The 24,507-nt window shown below is 43.7% G+C and overlaps 1 protein-coding gene across 4 annotated transcripts in view; it reads right to left on the reverse strand.

The window, feature by feature from the left end:
• Positions 1-884: 884 nt before the first annotated feature.
• The window catches only part of IRF2 (interferon regulatory factor 2), a 42,359-nt gene continuing 18,736 nt past the window's right edge, over positions 885-24,507 (reverse strand). For 2 of the 4 annotated variants that reach the window (XM_052779834.1, XM_052779835.1), the window contains exons 3-10: positions 23,765-23,873; positions 18,255-18,354; positions 17,468-17,644; positions 15,389-15,435; positions 12,625-12,736; positions 8,915-9,079; positions 3,637-3,683; positions 885-2,242 (exon numbers count right to left, since the gene is read on the reverse strand). In XM_052779834.1, coding sequence (XP_052635794.1) covers positions 1,931-2,242; positions 3,637-3,683; positions 8,915-9,079; positions 12,625-12,736; positions 15,389-15,435; positions 17,468-17,644; positions 18,255-18,354; positions 23,765-23,851 — 1,047 coding nt within the window. In that variant the 5' untranslated portion in view covers positions 23,852-23,873 and the 3' untranslated portion in view covers positions 885-1,930. Of the gene's footprint in view, positions 2,243-3,636; positions 3,684-8,914; positions 9,080-12,624; positions 12,737-15,388; positions 15,436-17,467; positions 17,645-18,254; positions 18,355-23,764; positions 23,874-23,945; positions 23,965-23,988; positions 24,151-24,507 lie in introns of those variants that run through there. The other 2 variants (XM_052779832.1, XM_052779828.1) reach the window with 2 other exon arrangements.

Below are 24,507 nucleotides of genomic sequence, written 5' to 3' on the forward strand. Positions count from 1 at the left end.
CTGTCCTACTGTTTACTTTCCCTTTTCAATAGCCAGTTAGCACATCTCCCTGTGATACAGCCATTTTTGTGCATGTTACTGCTTATCAGCCCAATATACACGGCACTTGGATCAGCTTTCTGTCAGGTTGGTATCAGAATGGTAATCACACCTGAAGAACACTCTGTGTCCACGTATTTTACATACCTGTAACAATCTGTGCAACTTCCAACAGCTTAAAAAAACACAAGAGGGTAAGTGCTCTCAACTTCTGCTCATGCCAGTGACAATCTGAGGCATACAGCACTTCACAGAGTCTGTAGCACAGCCTGTCCACCACCATCACGCAACCCTGCAAGTCATTGCACACCCTTAATTAGATACTCAACAGCTTCCCTCAAAGACCCAGAGGAATCAGAACTTGCCATCACATGGTAGATGTTTAAAGCCTTGAGGAATGTTTGACTTCTGATTCATTCCACTAATAAGGAGTTATTGCTTGAAACTCTGCAGAAAGAGATTTTTCTGGACAAGGAAACTGCAAGCAAGCTAAACAGAGATCTATGAGGAATGGGGCAAGCACAGCTGAGCCTGCCTTGGCAGGGGGATGGACTTTCACACAATCCCTTCCATGAGGTGACTTGCTCAAAGTCCAACCATGGAACAACAGCAGAAGAGGTGCCCCAACTCCCAACTTCTGCATGTGAGGCCAAACTTGAGTATACCACCTTTAAACTCTAGTTCCTCTTTCTGCCTCAAGCACAGTACTTCCCACCCTGTTAGATAGGTACTCCAGAAACTGTAAAGGTGGCTCACGCTAATTGCTCAGTCCAAGAGGTCACATTCACCTATCAAACCCATGCCATCTGGGGCTTCTGAAAGATTAAAAGAGACAAACAAGAGGATTATTAAAAATTTAACTATATACCATATTTATTATCAATCCACAGGATAATCTGATTGCTACATGAGCTCATAAAAGCTATTTCACCTTTACAAAATTAAAAAAAAATGTGCCACAAGGATGTAATAACTGCTGATAACCAAGGACTGAATCTTAAAATTATAAATTTGCTGTAGAAAAGATTAAAAAAAATTATATTCACTTTAGAATTTTACTTTGAATAAAATATTCCCCTGTATAAAAAATAAAAAAGCTTGCTCTGGTTAGAATTAGAGTATTTTTCTTCTTCTTTTTTTAAATCTGGGAATTTGCATAATATCTCTGTAATAGGTTTCTCTTTTTTTTTTTTTCCTATTGTACCACGCGGCATTCAAGCATAGCAGATTAGAAACAAACATGAGAAAAGCAGTCTTAAAACGTATGAAGTCCACATGGGAAGTTTTAACTTCCTTTCCTTTCCTCTATTCTTTAAAGACACTTTAGCAAGAATAGCCTTGGAAAAGAATACAGGTGGGGAGGGACCTTCAATGTGCCATTAAGTAGAGCAAGGTAATAAAAGGCCTTTCATAAGTGCTTTCTTAATAAGGTGCAGAAGCAGACTGCAACGTTGCTAGTACTGCACTATGTACAATATTCACAATAGATTTTTCTTTATTTAAAAATATTCCAGCTAGTTCACATTTTCTCTTCCATTCTGAGGCTTTCAGTTCCATCACAGCCTTGACAGCAAGAAGCGCAGCAGCACCACTTCCCTTGTGGTCGGTTGGTCCTCTTATGAAACACTGGAACCTGCGAGTGGGCCAAAGTTCTTGGGTTGTTTTCCTACGTAGCAACCTTGGAAATCTGCCTGGGTTCAGGTGTACATACTGATGGCTGGAGTCCTGAGTTAAAAACACTCCGGCACTGGAGTCGGACACAGCAATGTTTTATATTGCCAAGGCTTTACCTTAGATTTGTCTCGTGTGCGTCAAGGGATGAACCTCTCCTAGAGAAACGTAAAATACAAAACCAAACAAAACAAAGCTAAAAAACCACACCGTCAAAGGCTTAGCAGCTCTTGACTCTCGACTGAGTTATGTCTGACGTTTTCTTGATGACGCTGGCCCGTGTCTCGCGGTCTGGCCGGCTGCTGCTTGTGGAGGCTGTGGACACTACTTGTGGCAGAGGGATGTCTGGGAAAGGGGGCCAGGAGCTGTTGTAAGGCAGTGGGCAGCTTTCTTCTTTGATGGTGACTTGGAGGTCAGGCTTGTTGGCTACAAAAGTTGCCATGCTGGGAAGCATATGAGAAGTGTTCCTCATTCCCAGATTGCTGAGATACTGTTTGCCTTCAATGTTTTTCTTCTGCCAATGAAGTCGTCCCTAGAAAAGGGGGAAAAAAAGGAGGGTAGACTATATGAGCGAATGTGACTTTGCACAGTGCTCCAAGTAACAAGATGAAGACAGAAACAGCCACAAATTGCACAGGAGTTACCCCATCTCTAAAAGCCTGAGCATCTAGCCGCTGTCTTTGAGTGGCTCTCAGCCACTACTCCCTTTCTGAAGTTGTGCGCCTAAACCTTGGTGGCTCTCCAGCACTCAAGAGGCTCTGCCCACTCCTCTGATGGAAAATAAAGGCCTTATTCCCAGTATGCTGGAGACAAAAATGGACATGGATAACAAATGGAAGCGTCTCCTCTGTTACCAGAGAGAGCATTCTCCTGGCAACAGGCAGGCACAGAGACCCAAGACCTCTCAAACAGCACCACCCAAACTGTCAACACAGGTGAGGCTGCCGGGAAAACCACTGTCACTTGACGGTGTGTCCCCCATCACAGGGAGGAGGTTCACCAAGGAAAGATGAGCATCCGGTCCTTTCCCCATCACACATGCCACAATAGCACGTTCTGTCAAACGACGTTTGGGGAGTCATTTTTGGCAGTGTGCATATGGGCTCCACCCTAACCAAGGCAGAAGAGACAAAACTAAGAGGGCTAGCCGTGCCTTTATACAGCTGCACAACCTGCAGTTCTCCAAGGAGGATTCAGAGGGCTTTCTGGGGGGCACAGCAGGAGAGAGATTTGCAAGAGACCTTCTGCGAAAATGCAGCTGGAGCACAGGACATCTAAGTGTCCTCAGTGAGCTTCCCCTGACCTCTACATAGTCATGGAGATCAGTAGGTCTGGTCACTTGATGGCAGTCCCAAAAGAAAAGGTGAGTGCTGGTTTTGCATAGGTGCAGCTCAGGAAATGTTCATGGGGTGGGTATTTTCTCCACAGATTCCTTTCACCCAGCAATACCCAACTGACTTCTCAGGAAAGCTTTTTGCCTCACGTACCTCAAACATTCAAGTTGTATTTCTATCATACATGTAAGCATTTCCTCCAATTGTATGAGTTCAGGTGCCATTTAAGGAAAACAAAGTGAGCATGCTTTCAACCAGCACAAAATACTCACTACGCAGCAATGTCAATGCATCATATTAACAAACTAGCTGGCACTGCTGATGGCTCTCCAGAACATCTTATCATGCAAATTAATCTCCCTGTAGTTTGGACAGATGAGGAGGAAAGAACTTGTAGAGATATCCATTCTGGGACAACCATCCAAATGCCTGTCTTCCTTAAACCTTCCTGGTTTGTTTTTCTCCCCCAGCTATTATTAAAATGGATACTCCACTGATAGACAGAGTTGCAAATTGAGAAGGGGGAAGAATACCTCAGGACATTGTTCTTGAGACCTTGCTCCGAATTGCTAAAAATCCCCAAAACACTTACCTCTGCATTTTCTTCATCACTTGGAACGCTGTCAGTCGTTTCACTTTCTGTCAAACAAAACAGGAACAAAAATGAAACTCATGCTATTCTACCTACACTACCAAAATCCAGCTCAGGAGGCCTGATCCACTTCCAACGAGCGGAAGCAAACAGAGTCAAGCCAAACAACCAGAAAACAACAGAGAAGCATGGACCCCCTGCTGCAGCAATAGCAATCCAAGGGCTAGACAGCACAGCTACATTGAACAACTGGGGTAAATTCACATGGTTATCACAGTTAACATGGCTATACCCTGGAAAAGACAGCAATGGAGAGGGAAGGAGTAGATTTGTGCTTTCTGGGCAGAGGAAAGAGCCTCCCGCAAGCAGGGGATGCCCCCTCTCCCTCACCCTCTCTCTTGGCAGCTCCAGGCTTGGCAAAGAGCAAAGTTCTGTCCAAATCCTTATTTTTATCTCCCTGCAAAACCAGCAACAACTCCACCCCAGAGGAGGTAAGTGTGGTTTTTGTTTCATGAACTGTTACCTTAGCCTGAGGCCTCAAGGGCTTGTTGTCACTTCTGGCACTTTACTACTGTTGTTATAGTTTCTTTTGCTTTTGCCGCCCGTGCCCAGCTCCCCCCAGCCTATTTCTCAGCCCTTCACCCACCACTCAAGCAAGTAGAAATGCTACCATCTCCAGCCAAATCAACTCCCCCTGCCCCACGCGACCTCCTCACCCTCATCACTTCAACCAGGGGCACAGCTCCAGCAGGACAGCCATCCTCCTGCAGCTGCATCCCTCCCTTGCAGAACAGCCTGAAATCCAGGAATTTTGACTGTATTTTCAAGTCCACGTGTGTCTGAACACAGGTCTCCCAGAGTCTGAGGGTCAGGCTGCTGGCCCACGGGCTGGTTGAGAGCGCTGTGCCTCAGATGCATCTGAGACAGGGCACAAGCCCTTCCTTTCAGGACCACTCTGCAGTGATAGCCGCTGTCTTCAGGGCAGCCGCCCAGTGCCCAGACCCGCACCCAGAAAAGCGGAGGCCTGGACTGCAGGTCCTCTTCAGCTCATGGGGTTTTGAACCACTGCATCCTGCTTCCTGGGAGGACAACCCTAGGCATCTATCAGGCTCACAACTGCATTTGGAAGAGGTCTTTCTCCAACCCCGCAACCAGGGCTGAGCAGATAGGGCCCATCCATGCTCTAAGCCAACAGGAACGCAGAAATTACAAGGTTGAAGGAACGATGTGATGACTTACTGTAGCAGACAAGGGAGCTCTCAAGTCCCAATTTCCACGCTCCTCTCTGTTATGCATTTTAGCCCATGCAGATGGCTTCGCACAGCCCCTGCACCCCCGCAACCATAAACCACAATCCTGCCTTCCCAGAAAGCAACCTCATGCTCTGCACTGGACATAACGTGAGCGCTAAGAGCGCACGAACTGTGCCTCGTGGATCATGCCCCTGCACGTCTTCAGAGAGACTGGCAGCACGTTGCCCTTCTCTTGAGGCTCAGCTAAGCATTAGGTTTAGGCAGAGGGCTGTAAACCAATGGTCTGGATTGCTCTTTCAGACCCCAGGATCTAAACTGCACCCAAAGTCCTTCTGAAGCCAGGAAGCAGGCAGCTCAGCTACTCCAGACTACTACTTCCACAGCCAGTACCTCCCCTATGCCAGAGTCTCCACCGCAGCGTGCAGTAAGCAGAGGAGCAGTCTGAAATGTTAAATCTAACTGCGAAGCCTTGTGAAGTTAACACTCTGCAGGGCTTCTCATTCACTGGCCCAGGTAAAGAGATGTGCCAACATGATTAAGCTGGCTAATTAAGCCATACTGGGGGGAGGAGAGGCAGAAATTAATCTGTGCAAAGGAGAAATGGCCCTAGAGATAGAATCAATAGGAGGAATCCACATAGAGACAAGAAACAGATATTCCTTGACATGAAGAAACATGTGGCAACAAAAAAAGAGTGATGCAGCTGAAAAGGAATCCATCCTTGGTGTTTATACATAACAAAATGCTGAGCAAGAGATAGCACTATAGTTAGCAAAGCCAGGGAAGCTAGCCACTCAGGCATGGAAAGTTAGAGAGGTTATTTCAATCAAGAAAGTTATTTGAATCAGTGTCAAACACAAGAGGAGGTTGACAACAGCCTCCATACTAAAAAAAATGTATTTCATAGACGTCAGTGGAAATATGAGAAAACTCACAAGGGCCACTCATATCATTTGCCTGAGTAACCTCAGAAAGGAACTAGAGATGTTTTTGAAATAAAACAGATTTTTGTAGGACAGCTGATACCTCAGGCTACTTTTTTTTGTTGTTGTTTCAGAAGAGCTAAACTAACTGTTCCTGCACAGCTGTTATGTTCATACTCTTTCCTGCCATTCAGTGGTAGCACCTGACAGAGCAGGCAGCTCTACCCAGCAAACCCATGAGCACTGGGCCAGGGTTCCTGTGGTTCTGTACAGGTTTGTGTGGAACAAGACAAAGCCAGAAATAGTCACAAGAGTGTCCTACAAGTTTCAGGGTTCTAACAAACCACAGACCCCTGTCCTCACTCCTGCCTCAAGGGCAAATGCATGCTTTAAAAAAAGAAAGGTTCATAGAACAATTCGGGCTGGAAGGGACCTCAGGAGGTCTATAGGCCAACCTCTTGCTCAAAGCAGGGACAGCTACAGGACTGGATTAGGTTGCTTGGGGCCTTATCCAGTCAGGTCTTGAAAACCTGAGGATGGAGGTAGCACAACCTTTCTGGGCATCCTGCTCCACTGCCTGACTGTCCTTGTGGCGAAAAAGGTGACATTTTTTCTTATATCCAGCTGGACCAAGTTCTCTTGTTTCAATTTATGCCTGCCATTTCTCATCCTCCCACCATGCAACACGGTGAAGAGCCTGTCTCTGCCGTCTCAATTACATCCCTGCAGGTAAGGGCAGGCTTCTATAAGGTCCTCAAAACCTTCTCTCCTCCAGGCTGAACAAGCCCCAGTCCCTCAGTATCTCCTCACAGAGTGAGTGTTCCAGCCCTTGATCTTCCTGGTAGCCCTTCCCTGCACTTGCTCCCTTTTGTTTCTTTCTTAGTCTGGGGGGCTCAAGACTGGACCCAATTCTCCAGAAGTAGTGTAACTAGTGCTGAGCAGAGGGGAATAATCACTTCCCTAGATCTACCAGCTGTAATTCTGAAAGCTGGTGGCCTTCTCTGTGGCCAGGGTGCTCTGCTGTCTCGTGTTCAGCTCACTGCCCACCCACCTATCTGCAGAGCTGCTCCCCATCCCATCAGCCGCAGCCTCTTATCGCTGCAAAGGGCTCTTCCTTCCCAGGCAGAGGACTTGGCATCTGTCCTTGCTGAATTTCGTAAGGTTTCTGCTGGCCCATTCCTGCAGTCTCTGCAGGTCTCTCTGGATGGTGGCCCTGCCCTCAAGCATATCAACTGGTGTCCCCTATTTGGTGTCACCTATAAACTTCCAAATGTGTACTCCAACACCGCTTCTGCTCATTGATATATTAAATACAATTTGTCCCAGGACAGACCCTTGCAGTACTCCACTTGCTACTGGCCTCTAGCTAGAGTAACCAGGATCATCAAGAGCTGCCTTGAGATGCATTCAAAAGCATGTCAGTGGCATGAAATCATCTCTGTGTTATCTGAGTTATGGGCTAGCAGGTCCTGGCATAAGTCAGGACAACTGAAAGCCACCAGAATACTAAGACAACATAAGGGGATAGCAGAAGTACTTCAGTCGTGCCTCATTTTCCTTATGCAGGCTTGTTGCATTGACTTTAGGGGCAGTAGCTCATGACTTGCTCATGTCAGGGTGGTTCTCCTGTCACCAGGCCACCCCTCTCTATTGTCCCAGCCCAAGCAACCACCATGACTTCCAGACCAAGACAGTGACTTTTGTTTGCATTCCAAGAACTCGGATCCTGTAGCTAAGGTTAAAAGAAAGCAGCATTGTCATGTTCACACGTTCACAGACGGGAAAAGTTTTGGAAGAAGCATTTGGAAAGAGGACAAATGCTTCAAAGAACCCATCTCCCAGCTGCTAGTAAGTTAATACACCCTCATCCCCCTGCCTTACGCTTTGCAAAGCCCTTCTAAATGCTTTGGCCATTACAGACTAAACACATTGGGAAGCATAATCGTTTATCAACATGTGTGAGACTAACATTGGAGGCCATTCAAAAGAACATCATACTATTCACCCAGACCCAAAGATAAAAATTACTACATATATATTTTATAAAAATGTGTCTGGAAGTAATTTCAGCCTAATGAGACAAAGGCAAAACCATGTGTGAAATAATAAATTGCATGGGGAACAATTAATACTTAAGTTTGCCTAAAGAGATGACATTTGTGTTTCTACCCAGTCTTCTGAGGCTTGCAAGTTAGCAACATGTTATAAAAGGAAGGACAGGTTGGATCTGAAAATTTTTCTACTTTCAAATGTGGCTTTGCCCTGCTTTCTACGGAAATAAGGCTTATATGATTGCAGGGACTCTATAGTGTGCCCACGTGTGCATTTGCGTCTGTTCTCCCCTAACAACTTCTGAACATTGTCAGACTTGGATAAGGGACAAATGAGTGCCAAAGACTCTTAACTTGCTACCAGTTTTATGAAAATAAGGGGCCAGACAAAGAAAGAAACCATTAGCACCCTGACTCAGGGAAAAGCGTGTTATCTCACCCCTTTTTAGATATCGGAGAATCCAGATGGGAGGCAGACGTTGGAAGCCAGATGTCCACAGCTCTGCTGCTTGCAGTACCACTTCTTATCAGTCACTACATGCCTGTTCTAGTCCGCAGACTATTTGTAACAAGACAGATCCACACTCCCAGTGCCCCCAGCTCCAGGGCTGCATTATATACCATTAGTGCAACCCTCTGTGCGTGCTGTGCTAGGCACTGAGGAAACATACAGCAGAGAAGACCTTTAATCTCGAGTAAAGTCAGGGGGCAAGGGGGACACGCTATATTTGCAGCACACCATTTGTACCACTGAAAATGCCCCTCTAATAAAGGATGAAAAGACCTCTCTGCATTACATCTAAAAAGGTTCCTTTCCGTTAGTCACAGGCTAAAATCTGCAGCTTACATTTCCAACCTCAGATCCGCCGAGCTGTCTCCCAAGGTGAAATGAGTGGAAGACTGTGAGTTTTTGAGTTTCATTAAAAATGCAGAAGGCAGCCAAATAAGACACCTCTGGATCTTTGCCAGCTACCCTAGAAGAGCCTCCTTTCCCCCAGTGCCTTCCAAACATTTCCAAAAAAAGACTGTAAAGAAATGCCAGGATGCTTACCTGCATAGGACGAGACAGGGGAGATCTGTAGGGGGTACAGCTGGCTCATGCTGAGGGGCTGTTCGTCGCTTTCTGTTGTCACCTCTACTACCTGGCAAACATCAGGAGGATTGGTAACTATCACCTGCTCCTCACTGCTGCCATCAAGGTGCGGCTGTCCTACAACTTGGGGTTAGAAATAAAAAATTGATTACTCTTAACACCTCGACCCTGCTGGATCTCTAAGAGCCTGTCCTTGGAGCCTGCTTGGTATTTGAGTGAGTCTTCAATACCATCTCAGCACTTTCTCCCCTGCCCACCACCTGCTTTCAGTGGGACTTCTAAAGGAAACCTGCATGATTTCTTTAGTTTCCATCACCTTCAGAGACATTTTTTCCCCGACTTGTGACAACTGAAAATGCCTAACTCTCCCCTGGCTCTCATATGTAATGTCCTTGAGCCTTCCTTGACATACCAGCTGTCCAGAGGCTCTCCCAGGGAAGACAACAGCCACACTCCTCCTCCACCCAGAAGCGCCGTCTCACCAGGACATACGGAGCACAGCAATCTCTCCTAATCTGGGAAAGCATCCTCACCCAGCAAGCTGCCAACATCTCATGGCCTCTGGATGCCCTCATGTAAATTATGCAAGAAAAGACCAGAAATGGCATGCAAAAAACTAGCCACATGGTCATGTAAAACGTGGTGGGACTCTGATTTATACATGACATGAATCTGTGAAAGATTTCTCCAATTAGATGCTTATTCTTACTGATCCTTGCAATGCCATTGATAGTATGTAGAAAAACACAGTTGTACCTGCTGTCTGTAATCCCCATGGTCCGTGACAGAAAGCTAGTCTGGTTAGTTACTAACAGAGGGTTTTCCTATTCCCCCAGGCACATGGTATTTAATACCAAAGGAACATTATTTATTTCTACAAAGTGAAGGTACCATGGATGCTTTGCAAGTGTCCTGAAATGCTTTGCAGACATTAATTGTGCTACACAACACCCTTTTGAAACAGGGGAATAAACCAAGGTACCAAGAAGTTACTGAGCAAGCAAAAGCATGGTAAAAGCCAGAATCTCACTTCTCTGGAGCTGCTTGAGACAATTCCTTCTGTCTTGTACAACTCCCCTATCGACCCCAGCAGTATAAACACATGACAACTGCATTAATCCAACACAAAGCTGAAAGCCACTAGCTATATCAGAAGAGCACATGGGGATGGAGCCATCTCAGAGGATGGCTAACCAGAATCCACAGTTGTCCAAGAGAAAGAGAAGGACTATAGAGATTCTTTCACTGGAACATAAACCTTCAAAAGGAACAATCTTCATACAGACAAATTCTGTACAAACATAGTGCTGTGTTGTTAGAAATTCAGACAGTACATTTTTTTCTAGACCCATGATGGGAAAACATGTAGGCAATGAAACACAGTAGATCTTGAAATTCTTCTGTTAAGTGACCCAAGTACTCTAATTATTAATTTTTAAAAAGGCAAAAGATAGCATCTATTCCTGGATGAACTACAATAAATATACATGAATGCACACGTATATACACACAATCCATTCCTGCCTTCTATCTTTAGACAAGGCTAGAACACGACTTTTTGAAAAAAGAAAAGTGACAGGTTTTTCTCCCAGGGAAAAGCTGCATACCATTTTGCTTTATGAAGTGCCAGGTAACCACTGGAAAATCCCCCAAACCTAGATACGTATTTTATGAGACAATTCTAGCATAAAGAAAATTACATACATACTGGATTTTTTTTTTTTAAAGCTGAATCACTACAATTACTACAATTTTGTTCCAGATATTTCGTTTCCACTGTATTTCACCTTTCCTGGTTCTGAAACAACCAACTTTTTATTGAGTGGGGTATGGGGGGCAAGAGCACACACACAGAGAGTTAATTGTTATCTAGGAGAAACCAATATTGTGCAACCCTGCCAGGGCACGAGCAGGCCATCTGCACTGTTTTATCTTTCTCCTCAATACCTGACGAATTCTTACCCACCCTGAGAGATAACTTGCACAGCAAAAATTACTGCTCACTTGGGCAATATGCCACAGCTTTCCCATGAGCTGCACCTATCTCAGAAACACTGCAGGTGCTGTTTGTCTTTCCTCCCCTCCAGCTGACTTTCCTCCTTTCTGCAGAACAGATCTATTTTACCCTTTTCCCCCTGTTTACATTAAAATCCTGCTTGCAGTCCTAAATAAGGACTTCTCTCTCCAGTCAGGATAAGCAGCACACTTCACAAGCCATTAATTAAACAACACTGGATGACAGTTACCCACCCGAGCGTTGCTGTCCTACCCCTGAAAATGGATTCTGTGAGTCCAGAGAAAAATGAAAGCCCTTAAGGTGCAAATTCAGTTCTGTTCCTCTGAACATCTTGCTTGGTTTCCACGACAGACCTTTGATCCTTCTTAGGTGTTGATGTTGCCACAATGGGTCCTGTCCTGTAAATTACTGAGATCTTCTAAGGTGCAACACGCACTCCTCTCATCATAAAATCAAACAGGAGTTCAGGATACACTGTACAGTAGAAAACTGAGATGTTTGCAGCAAAATTGCTCTCTCTGATGTTAGTGGATTTTGGGGAACACCAGGTACATTCCAAAGACTTCTGTTAATTGACCTCTGTTTGACTTTAAGAATGTAAAATAAAGCAAAAATGTATGAAGCTTCTTCCCTGGGACTGCATATTGGCCTTGGGGTGTTTCAGATTTGTTTATGAGTCAGTCAGTAAATAGGAAGCACTAATAGCACTGCAATGCTATTCCTTCAAGTTATAAAACCCTCTGTAATAGTAGGAGCAACAATCATGTTCTAACACTCTTACAAAGCAACAGCTGATTAAATGAACTGCCATAAAGAGAGGAAAACTACTCACAAACTCCTCAGCCACAGAAGTACTTGAGGGGAATGCCTATGCAAAGCCCTGCGACCTAAGAAACAGGCATCAAAAATAGTCACTGCACATAATTTCTGCCATCTCTCCAAGCAGAAGACTAGCATAGCTTTCAAACACTTTTTCGTCATTCTAGACAAAATGGTATATGGGTCACATTTATAGGAGCCCTCACTGCAGTGACAACCTCAGCCAAAAAAGAGCTGTCAAAAACCAGCCCAATTATTCTACTGAGAACCAATTATTCACCTGCTGAGATGACAGCTAATTCCTAATGTACCAGTTTCTAAATGCAGTCTTCGCTGATCCTTGTTGTTAGCTCAGTGATCTTAAGAACTAACTCTGCTAGTGAGGTGCCAGTAAAAAGAACCAAGTTCCTCCATTTCATCTGGAGGTTTAAACTCCCAAATAAAATGGTACCCTGTACCCAAACCTTTGCGTTGAGCAATGGGAAACTGCCACCTGACTGCAGTTTAACTCCCACGTGACACTGGCTATAGTCACTACCCTGTGGAGTAAATGCATGTCAGGAAAAGCCCCCTGAGCACGTCTGTAAGTGCTTTACTCTCAGGGGAACCACCACACTGCCACAGTGCTGCTCGCTGTGTCTGCAAGTGGTGGGGCTGACCTGCAACCAGGACCTTGCATGGCTTGGGCTAGTGAAAAATGGGTTGATCTGACTGCAACCGTGGCATTCTCCAAAGTGCAAAATGCTGATGGCAAGCTGAGTCTGGCACAGTCAAAACAGTTTCTGAAGTCACCTGTATGCTTGGCATGTAAGAAAAGCACAGGAGTACTTACCTACAAAGTTCACTGTACTGTCAACTTCATTTTTTATACTGGAGGACAGGAAATAGTCAGAAGTGACATCATTTAGGCCATTAATCCCAAAAGATGATTCAACTGGCTCTTGCTAGAATGAAAACAGTACAGTTGGGTCAGGTTTGATTTATTTTAGGAGCCTGGACTCAGTTCATCTCTTTGTTCTGAGACGGTAATAAATCATATTGCTTCTGCCTGCCATATACCCCCTGGTCACTGCTAGACACGGTCTTAGAATGATATTTTGGTTCTCTGAGAAGAAGCCAGAGTCTACTCCATTTCCAAATCTTCTGCTTTGAAACGAAAGCTATTTTTAAATTTCAGATTTACAGTGAGCCTTCACAGAGCAAGAAATTAGTGTGCTATTTACTACAAGAGATTAACATTTGGAACAAACAAGGAAGAAACATTGCTTTAAAACAGTACTCTCTTTCATATTCATGTCATTCCCTTCCAAACATGCTGTATCTCTTAGCACTCTCTGAAAGGAAGCCTTAGCTTCTGTACAGCAATTACTAAATTCCAGCCTTAATTTTTCTCTGCAGCAAGCCTGAAAGAAAACCAAAGTGTTTACACTAAATACAGCCTTTTAGATCACATCATAAACATTACCACAGGGCAACAGTGTTGGGAAAACACCACCTGTTCTACATAGACTGAGCTTTCCACAAGATGCATCTCTGTAGGTCTCGTACACTCGAGTGGGAATCTAAAAAACTCCCTTCAGAATAGACACCAAGAAGTTTAATTCCATAAACTCAGGATTTCTTTAAAAAGCTATAAACACATTTAAAGGATTATCTACAGGTCCAACCTCCTCCCTGGTACCAGCTCCCTTACGGGGTTATCGGTTACAAAGTCTAAAGTCTTCTGCTCTTACTCTGGGCTGGCCATGCCAGCCCTGCAAGGGAAGTTGTTCCTCGCTGCTGACCCAGAGACACTTGCAGAGAGGTACAGAGCTGCCAGTTGGATTTGAAGCCATGCCATGCTCATTTTCACTGCTCTAAAGCATTTCAGCAAGGGCAGGGTAAAAGTGAGCCTCAAGACCTGGTGCCAGCCCTTCACAGTACTAACCCTATGAACCATTATCAAGGGAACAAAAAACTAGGGACAGCATGACAGGTCTTTCCTGGATGCCACATGCTGTGATTGTGATCCACTCAAAAAGAGCTGTCACTTCGACACGAGTCTGCACCTTCCCAGCCATTAAGCAAGGCAAACGCGCACCCTGTCTCAAGGCCCCTCTGCACATCAGAAGGGTGCAAAGTTAGTGTTAATGGCAACTAGGTCTTTGATGAGCTGCACCGGTTGTGTCCACCCACAGGTCAAAGACCTGGAGAGCCAGAAAAGATAAAATTAGCTGCTATTGATCCATTGAGGATCCCGACTGGTTAGGGCTGCACACTGGACACTTGAGCCTCTGGTCTTGTGCAGTGCCCCAGCAAACACAGCAGCCCCCATGGGAACGCTGCACACCCAGCACCTTGCTCAGCTTTACTGAGGCTTGGTTACAGAGTTTATTTAGTAGCCCTTTTCGAGCTGCAGAAACAAATATGCATCTTGGAACTCAGGTGATGGTGCCAGATCCACAAAGGGACTTGGACACTGGCACAGTTGGTGCTAAATCACCTAAATTTTCAGTGTCCAGATGTCTAGCCTAAGCTAAATACATGGCGAAAGCTGTCACTTAGATTTAAAAAATGCCTCAATAGGGAGCTGCATGCATAGTCAAAAGCATACATCTAGGATAAGGTAGAAATTAAGCCTCAGGCAGGCAGTTCAGTCCTTTGTTTCAAAGGAAAGAGCCTATTTTTATCTAGGCTACTCAGATACTTACGGCTTCTTTCCATTGCTGAGCATTCATTTTTTAATGGAGAGACTCCGTTCGTCCAAAAGCCCAGTGGTAGGAGACCTATCTGCGGAGGTGGGAGACCTGCTCGCAGTCCCCCTTGCCTAATGTGGAGCAGGGATTTGGTAAGGCCCAGGTCTCTCACATCCATGGGGACAAGCAGTGAGTGCCCTTCTGCTGCAGACATGGCTGCTATGTGCAACCCAAGAACACCAACTTTACTGAAGGCTGAAAGTCTGAAACCTTTGTGATTTGCTTTTTGAAAAAATTGAAGGGGGACCAAATCCTGCCAGTGTGTAATACTGACCACCTCGTAGAGGTGCTCAGCAGAAGTGTGAAAGCTAGGCAACACCACGCTTTGTAGGGAAAGCAAATGTCAGTCGGGGTCCATGCTCTGAGCAGAAATCTCAGGCAGTGACTGAGGAGCTTTACAACTGAGGTCTTCTAACTGGCAAAACATGAGCAGAGGGTGCAGCTCTGACAGAACTTCTCCCCCTTGCCTAAACAAAAATGAACTTCCAATGCCTTATGCACAGAAATTAATTGCTCCAAAAGGTAGCTCTATTGTTCAGAAGCATTCTTTCCATAATTACTGTATTTCTACTTACACAGAGAAACAAATGGCAAATGTATTGCCGAGGCTGCCAGTTTTCCAACCTCCAGGCGTTGTAACACAAGGGCTGTGTCAACTGATGACGTCAGTCATGACTTTAACAGCCTTCACATTTAAAAAAAAAAAAACCCCAAACATCCCATGTAACTGTAGCTACTTAACCAAACCACAAGCATGAGAGATTTGCAAATATCCACCACAGTATACTATTGGGGCTATTAAAAAAATTTGCAACAGATTGTTTTCACAAGCTCTCGCACTATTAAACAGCCGCTTCTTACCTTAATTTGTTTGAATTTGTCATCCTTCTCAGACTTCGTTTTTTTTCCTGCAACAACAGAAGAAAGATTTCTTAAAGTCCTGTGTGCCATGAGTTAATCCTTCACACTTTCTATGTTCACCAATAAATAGCCCCAAAACATGCCTCAAAATGGCCGCACCTCCTAGGAAAGGGAGAACACATTTTGCTTCATTTTAAACCCCTCTTAAGGCCTGGGCAGTCAAAAATTCACCTTGAACACTCTGGCTTTGTGCTTCATTTTTAAAGGCCTACAAAAAACCCCATGATAGGACTGAGGAAAGCAATTGCAGTCAAAAAATCAAGGTGAAAAATACAGAAGAGTGACAAACTAAGCAACAAGGCCTGTTAAAAAAAAAGAAGGAAGGGGGAGAAAAATACTCTTAAAGGGAAAAAATATCAAAATATATGTCTCATCACATTTGTGACACTCCCACTGTAGCTATAGGAAAAGGGAGATTGCTCATTGATTTAATGTGAAAAGAGATCACAATAAACGTCAACAAATATTTTTGTAAATAGTTGCAACTTGAGGGGGGGCAAATATATAGTTCATGCAAAAGTGGTGTATGCAATCATGCTGGACTTGAGAATCCAGAAAACCACACAGCATACGACCCTCACAAAATGTCGTGTGCCTTGGCAGACCCCAGTGTTGCTGCCCCTGCTCTGACCTGACGAGACCCTGATGTGGAAGCTCAGACTTGCTGGTGCAAGCTCTGCTCTACCCCACTGTGTGCACAGACGTGTCCCAGGAATTTCTCCCGTCTCTACTACAAGATAGCACTGAGAATTAGAAATGTTTTGCATCCAAATTCTTTTGCTCTCACTCACACATAAATTTAGCCACGTGCTGTGTAGAAAGGGCATGTGAGAATATACACAGGGCCCAAAATATGTCAGAGTTTCATAGTAACCGGACTTGCTGCAGAATCCTCTCCTGCTACAGCCCCCATCTCCAGAATCTCAGCTTTCATGATGAACTTTTCTAGTTCTTACAGCTATGAGAGGAATCTACCACAATGGGACAGGTTATGGTTCAGGGAAATATGCCTGAACATACAAAATACACCGTTGACAAGAGACTGGAAACAGCTTCAAAGCAAATGTTCTACCTTTTGCAGATTGATCTCCCTTTCATAATATGATTCTGCCCCAAAAATGCCAGAGTTCATCATTTCCAAACACACTGACCCTAAACTGAAGATGTGCCTTTCACTTCTCAATTTAAGAAAACAGCAAACTGAGCTACAGGTGAACTGAATTGGATTTTAGAGGAACACTGTGCATTTGGTTTGCAGGTTATCTTTTTGTCCAAAAATCCTAGACACCAGAGGATACCAGAGGACGAAGGAAGACATCGTTCTACTCCATAAACCAGTAACGAAGCCATAAGGAAGCCAATGAGCCATAAAGAAGCCAATGTTTCTACTCCATAAGAAACCAAATACTCATGAGATTGACCTGGTGAATAGGTCCTCTCCTGGCAGGTGGGAGACCTAATCCTTAAATTTGGAGATTAAAACATAATTTCCCATTTCACCATTATCATGCTGTGGGGGCTGGTTTTTCATGGCCTAGTGTAGCTACGTGGTTTCACGGTTTAATTTTCTGAGCAGAGAGTGTACTGCTCCCACTCAGCTCAACAGAGCACCGGTTTACTTCTACCCTTACTTGAAAAAAGGTACCAAAATGTCTGCCACCGTATTCTGAATGAGCCTACTGACTTAAATGCATTGATCTCTAATATCCCCCTAATCATTTTCCTTGACTGAAGGAGACCTGGGACTAGCATCAGAACACAACTCCATTGGCTTTAACAGAACTAACACAATTTACACACATCACCAGCTTGGGGATATCACATCTCACCCATCTCTCCAAGCGGCTTGTTCTCTTAACTGAAAGTAGCCCATTTTTCATACAGCTGTTCCTAAGTTCTGGGGAACATCTGGATAAAAATGTCCAGCCTCACAGAAGTAGAACCGGCACATTTTGCGGGCCCCAAAATAATAACAATGCCCCTAAAACCATTTTCATGTTGACAAGCTCTCCCCTCTACCTTTTTTGGAAGGTCTTTCAGATAACGGCAGCATCCGGTACACTCTGAAGGCATTGTTTCCTTTCTTTATACTTTTGTCCTTCACTTCTTCTATGTCAGGCAGGGAGTTCATAGCACAACGGAAGTTTGCCTTCCACGTCTTTGGATCAGGTTTATCTACTCCTGACTGGTATTTTCCTAAACAAGAAAAGAAAGTTAGGCACACACGATGTGCAATTGAAAACCTAAGGTGAATTAATAACAGCGTAGGTTAACTTCAAGGTATCAGCCTTTGGTTCCCATGACAAGCATTCAAACAATAGCTGAGGTTGCAAGAGAGTGCTGTGATCTCATTCCCATGCACATTTCTAGAACACATGATGAACAGTTTCTGCTCAAGAAAGACCTAGGGCACTGCAGATCAGATGTGACTCGACATCACTGTGGAAAAGCTTGCACAGCATTTACCTTTATGATGTCTGGCTCAAATCCATAGAAAAGCATCAAAAGCTAAGGGGCCAAGTCTACAAAGTGCTGAGTGTGCTCTACTCCTGACAATTCTGAACACAATCTTGTTAACATTTAACTCAATTTAAGTTTTACTGTGTTCCTGAATGCAAATGAGTTATGGCGCTTCAATAAAGCTGGAGTATTGCAGGCCTTGAAAAAAGCACTTAGCCTCCCACAAATCTAGAAACTTAAATTCACTCTCTGTGTTAGTAAAAGCAAAGACAAGAGAGAAGGAAAATGTAACTTTAAAAGGGAAAACAATGTGAAAATCTGTCCTGCAGAAAGAGAGTTCCAATACCTGTGTGAATTGCCCAGTTTCTAAATAAGGGAGCATCTTTTTCAACATCCCACCCATGTCTTGCGGCATGCATCCAGGGAATCTGAAAAATCTTCTTCTCCTAGAAGGGAAAACAAACAGGAAATGCCAACACTGATTGACTTGAGGGATCTTCTGATGACTTTAAGTCACTTATTTAAAAGCACAGTTCCAGCATCTGCAAGTGTTTTGCTTCCTTCTAACCCTGTGCCACTGTCACTGAACTCAATAGGAAAATATCCACTGGCGTCACCAAAAGCAGAATACAGCCCTAAGTATATGAAATACTCAGAAGCCCCTTCACGGACGATGAGCCCGGCAGCTTTCCAAGCTGACACATGGATAAAACATGCGGTGCTACACATTTCTAAACATTCAAACAAAGGCTAGTTTTGGCAGCACAGACACTTTCATGATTAGAAAAATTAGATATGAAACTAAACAACCATAGAAACAGAGCAAACTCAAGGGATTTAGAATTCAGCCAGTAAAATACTAGCATGGTGATGGAAAGGGATCTCTCAAATTTATACCCCAAGCAAATGGGCATATGAATGTATTAACTGTAGACATCTCTCCAGTGGGGATAAGAAATACAAGACACCCATGTGAAGGGGTGGCATTGAGGATAGTTGAATGTATTTTAGTTTAGACACTTCAGGCCAAAAAGAAGTGCATTTAAAGCAATCCAAAGGAAGATGCTTTTTAAATTTTTTTTTTAACACACAACATGTAGTTAAACCAGGGCATGCCTTATGTGGTGTAAGTATAAACTGATTCCCAAAGGGATTGGAAAAACTCATGGAAGATATTATACCAGTGACGATTAAAGATGATAGTTTGGGATGCAGCTCCAGCTCTGGGAGCCCAATGGCTTTCAGAGCTTGAACATCATGTTTCCTATACTCCCTCCACCAGCACTTAGCACACAGGATACTGGGCCAGATGGATGCTGGGTCAGGTGTGCTTGTATGTCATACAACACAGGAACAAATTCCTACATGCTGACCTACAGGGCTGCTTCAGAACTCAAAAGGAGTTTGTTCCACAATACTTGTTTTTTCTCCCCTATTGGGGGGGAATACACTTTATCTGGCTTTACGTGCAGACATCTTGCGCTATAAACACTGCCACTACAGGTTTAGATTCACTTCTCAGTCTCTGAAGAGAAAAGCACTTCCAGGGCAAAATGCACCCTCCTCCTGAGGTGGCCACCTCAGCTACGCCAACTGAATTGCACCCTAAAAGGGCCTATTTCTCTCCATTGACTACAAACAACTCTAGACAGGCAGCTCTCATTTAAACGCTGCATTGTAGATGTCTGTGGTCGGATGAGATGAATCCTTTGTCCTTTCCCCTTCCTCCAACAACCACTTTTCTTCCTTGTCTGTCTGGTTAATATTTCACTAATGTCAAGGTTAGGTTTATTTCCCTTCCTTTCCATGTGATCTTTTCTTTTTTGAGCCTGTGTTTTGTATTGTGCTTCAACTCTTGTCTTCAATCCTTTCTCTCATTTACATTCGCTTGTTCTGAATTGCATTCTTCCCTTCTCGCTTGGCTTCATCTTTTCTTTAATTTGGTGAAAGGACAGATTTAACACATTCCTCATTCCCCTTCAAGCCCTCACACTCTCATTCTTTCTCTTAATCTATTCCCATCACTTCTCTCATGTGCCTTTTGCCTCCTTACTCTTCCCCCTCTATATAGTTAAATCATCCTACAGAGATGCTGTCCTCTTTGCCAAGTAGAAGTGATCTAAAGAAAGCCTCAACCTCACTACCTTGTGATCCACAGCACTACTGTATTCATCAGAGCTAGAGTAAGCTTCCTTGCCTTTACTCTCCCATAAACTATAATGAGCACGGAAAAAAATTCATACTTCCATAGAAGACAATTTCTATCAAGAAGAACTTTAAGAATTGACCAGATTAAAAAGTCTTCTCACACTTAGTGATAGGGAGAGGTTTGAACAATGCTACACAATGCTACAGAGGTTATACTATGGATTTCATATTCCATATGATAATTTTAAAAGTTTTATAGGAAATAGCAGACTGAACAAGACTCCAGACATAGCATCCTGTCACCATCAACTGTACTCACTGCTTCAAAGGAAGGTGCCAGGACACTCTCAACAGCAGTCTAAGTGTTCATTACAGTGTTTCTGTTCATTACAGAAAGTTCTTCCCAATCCCAGATGCCTTGAAGCACACGGATTTATAGCAAATTATAATTTAAATAACAAAATTGTAGAATCCACATGTATTATAATTTTATAATGCATATATAATTTTACATACCTATACAGAAACTACAGATTTTCTCATCAACTATCAAATATCTAATCTCTCTGAAATCCCGCAAGACTGCTGATTGCAGCAATACCATGTAGTTGTGTGTTCTGCTCTGGTTGACCTAGATGCTTTCTATTTAAATACTAATTTTTGATTTCACATGTTATCAAATATTTACGTATATCCTTCTTCAGTCGATGCATCCTAGTAATGACCTTAACAGGAAAAGGTTCATCAGTGCTTTCTGTTAGACTTGGAAAACCACGTGCTGTCTGGTACAGCACTCCATCACTGGACATCTGTCCAGTAGTCTTGTGTTTCCATTAAAAAATTAGCCTCACCTGAAGTCAAAAGCACAACCCACAAATCTTTTGCAGCGTAACAGGAATTGCTACCAAACTCCCATGGGGACATCCAAAGGGAAAAGGTGTCACATTCTTAGAAATAGGCAGGAAGAGGAAAATAGTACCGAACGTTTGCAACCCTAGTGTTGCAAAATGCTCCAAGCAGGTGAATGAGCATGAGATCACATACTAGCTAGAAAGTCATAGGACAGATTTTAAATAGCGGCATCCATCTGGAGGGTAATACTCCAAGCATCCATCAAAGCAGCAGGCTGCCTCTCGACTCCTGTTACAGCTACTCTAAATGTTTCCACTGTAATTTCCTTTTCCAGATCCATGAGGGACACTGACCTCTCATTATCCCCCTCCTCACACCACCTCTGCCCTCTACTGAACTATGTCATTTTCTTCACACCTCCCAATTTTGTCTCTCTGGGAAGGTAAAGAAATTCCCTTCCTCCCTCATGCCATTCAGCAGGCTAACATTTTCCCCAGGGAGGTCCACAAGTATTTATTTTTTTAAGCCCTACAGAGAGGGGTCTGTTCTGGAGGAGAACAGAAAGCAGGAGGTATAATGTGATCAACTGACAGTAGGAGAAGGAATTAGGTAAGTCAGCTGTACCTGATTTGTCATTTTTAACCGAAAGCGGTTTAATTCCTTTCTCAGTCTGGAAAAATTCCCCAAGAAGAGACAGCCAATGACAAACCCAGAATGGTAATCGTTTCTTTAGTATTTAAATCTTATTTCCTTAAAAGCTGTGCACACACACTAGCACCATTCTCTTGCTAATCTGACCCACCTTCTTTTCCGTACTGTGAACTGTCCTTTGCCACATTCTGATTAAAATATACAAATCCCCAAATCCTACAGCCTCCAGAGTCAATACTGTGGGTACGGAACGGGCTGTGATACACATGACACCATATCATTGATTCCATGCATGGCTTTTTTTATGGTCAGGATTTACAGTAAAAATAGAAATATTTTTGGTTTAATGATTCATTGTTGGAATGAATGTTTAAACATTTTTAAACAGAAATGCTCAGAAGTGCAATTAGCTTGTTGAGGACAATAAAGGCAACCCAGAATGATGCCAAATCAGAGAGTAGAAGTGGGGAATCAGAGTTTAATAAACCTCAAGGCAGGCCACTTAGCCTGGTATCCTTTTTCTGGTAGGAGCCAGGGCTTTGTTTTAGAAAAAAAAAAAAAACATTTCAAAATACTTTGTTTGTGAGACAAGCCTTGGTCAATATAGAATATGCTAACTAAGGACAAAATCTCCTACCGACTCTTGCATGCAAACAGTTTATGCCAGAAGCACAAGGCAGAAACCACTGTAACAACACGATCAGAGGGCTACAAACTTTAAACAACATGACATGCCTTGCAAACTGCCTTTATGGGCTGGTGGGCTGAACTGGGAAGAATGAAGCCCTTAGCACAGTGGCAGTATTTTCACACTGCAGAGCAAAGGAGGCAAGTACATTCCTGGGGTGTTCCAAAAAAGGCTACATGAATGTAATCTACAGATGACAAAATTATATTTAAGAGTAATATGCTCAAATCTGAAATACTGTGCCCTACTAAGTGCAGAGAAATTATTTCAGGATTGGGCAGGAATGCCCAGCAAAGGACGGCAGAGGTGGACTGTCAGCAGGAGAGACCTGACACCAAAGTAGAGATACTCAAAGAGAAGAATCCGTAGGGACCTGAACATGGGACTCAAATTACAAAGACAACAGTAAAAACTACTCTCTTCCTCCTCTTCAGCTGTGACCCCATTATGCAAGAACAAGGACCTACTCAAATTCACAGGGCAGCTAACTGGGGAATGGATAAAGCAATATTTATTTACCCAGCCATAGTATGTGAGAGTCACTGATGCAGGAAGTTCCTAAGAAACAAAATTCGTAGCTGAAATTTAAAGGACTCCTGGCAATTTTATAGTCACGAGCATTTCTAGCTTTGAAAGCTGAAATAAAAAGTAGTAATCTTAATTGCCATTCTTCAGCTCTAAAAATGAACACCTGAGCACCACAACTACAACTATAAGGAGGATACGAGACTAAGTGGGTTAGTGTCTTAACCAGAGTGGCAGCTCCTATGTTTCTGCACCTGATTTTGTGTATTTCCACCCATTTTGATAATTAGGTAGCCTCTGTAGCCAAAACCACTTCATGCTTTTCAGCGTGCTGAATTACTCTCCTGCATACAGCAGAACACATGCAATATTTCCAGGGTTTATTACTATTCAAAGTCTCAAATACACTCCTTGGTTTTATTGAGCCAATTAAAAAGAATTCAAATTGGGCAGTGACATTTTGGAGCCCACACTTGGGTTCTCAAAGTGTCTAGAGCTCAGGACCGGGAATATGAGGGTTGGGTCTGGCAGGGGAAAAGTTACCCCATTTTGTCCCAGGTTGACAAGTATCAGAGAAGTCACACAAGTCTGAAACAGATCATTGCTTCAACCCAGAGTCTAACACAGAATATAGCCTTCCACCTCAGGAGACCATTTTGTTCACATCCCTCTGATGCTACTTGGTGAGCAATCTGTTCCCAGCTCAAAAAAAAAACCTAGCGGAGTCTCCAGAAATGCTCACTCCAACAACAAAGAGTTGGAAAATGCTTTCAAAGGAGCCACAAATCCACCAGGCCAAAGCAGGGCGCCTCAGATCTGGCAGGTGAGGCTGGAGGAACAGGTTCAGCAGGAAGCATTCAGCTTTGCCCTTCCTCCCCATGTCACCCCTTTGAAAACCAGGAATGAGCTGATTTACCTATCCAAACCTCAGGCACTGCTATAAAGTCCCTCTTCAGCACACATACACACGTGCATGCATGCACCTCCCTTACCTTATTTAGCCATTTCAGCCCCGGTATCCTGTTAGAGTTGATTTGCTCTTCCAGCCAGGGGCGCATCCGCATCCTTTCGACAGGCATTGTCACCCCCACCGGGAAGGAGCTGCAGGGAACAAGGGACAAGGTTACTTGTTTTCCAGGCAGCTCCCCCATTTCTGCACAGTAATAGACTTACTAGAGCTTTGCAGGCATCGAACAACTATAAATATAATAGTGACTTTGGATCTGTGCAGGAGCCTCCCCTAAGAGCAACTGAGATGATAAAGCCTTCTCTATGGTAGAAAACACTCTTCTGGTACACCTGGATTAGGAAAACCTTCACCTGAAGAAGACACATCATATTGGCAAAAGCTTGTCTGCTGATACAGGCAGGATACCAGAGGCCGCAAAGAAAAACAATTACGCTCCTGAAGAGACCTCTTTTTGGCCCATGTACCTGCATCTGTACAAGACCTTTTTCTGCCAAGAAAAAAAATGTAACCAAAAAAACTCACATGCAGGAGGCATCACTGTACTAGCTAAAATGATGCACCTGCTAATGAGAGTGCTTTCGAATGGCTGTTTCTGTCCCATGAACTTGACTAAAATTATGAAAAACACATTTTCCATCATAGCAATTTATCAGACCACTTTGGTTCTGGCTGAGTAGTTTGACCCCGTCCCTCCAGCTTTCTCTGATCAAACCAGTCGCTGATTTTTTAGCTGCTATTTTACATTTTGATACTGCTTGGCTAGGA

Source organism: Harpia harpyja, chromosome 2 (assembly GCF_026419915.1).
Source record: "Harpia harpyja isolate bHarHar1 chromosome 2, bHarHar1 primary haplotype, whole genome shotgun sequence".
Taxonomy (NCBI): Eukaryota; Metazoa; Chordata; class Aves; order Accipitriformes; family Accipitridae; genus Harpia; species Harpia harpyja.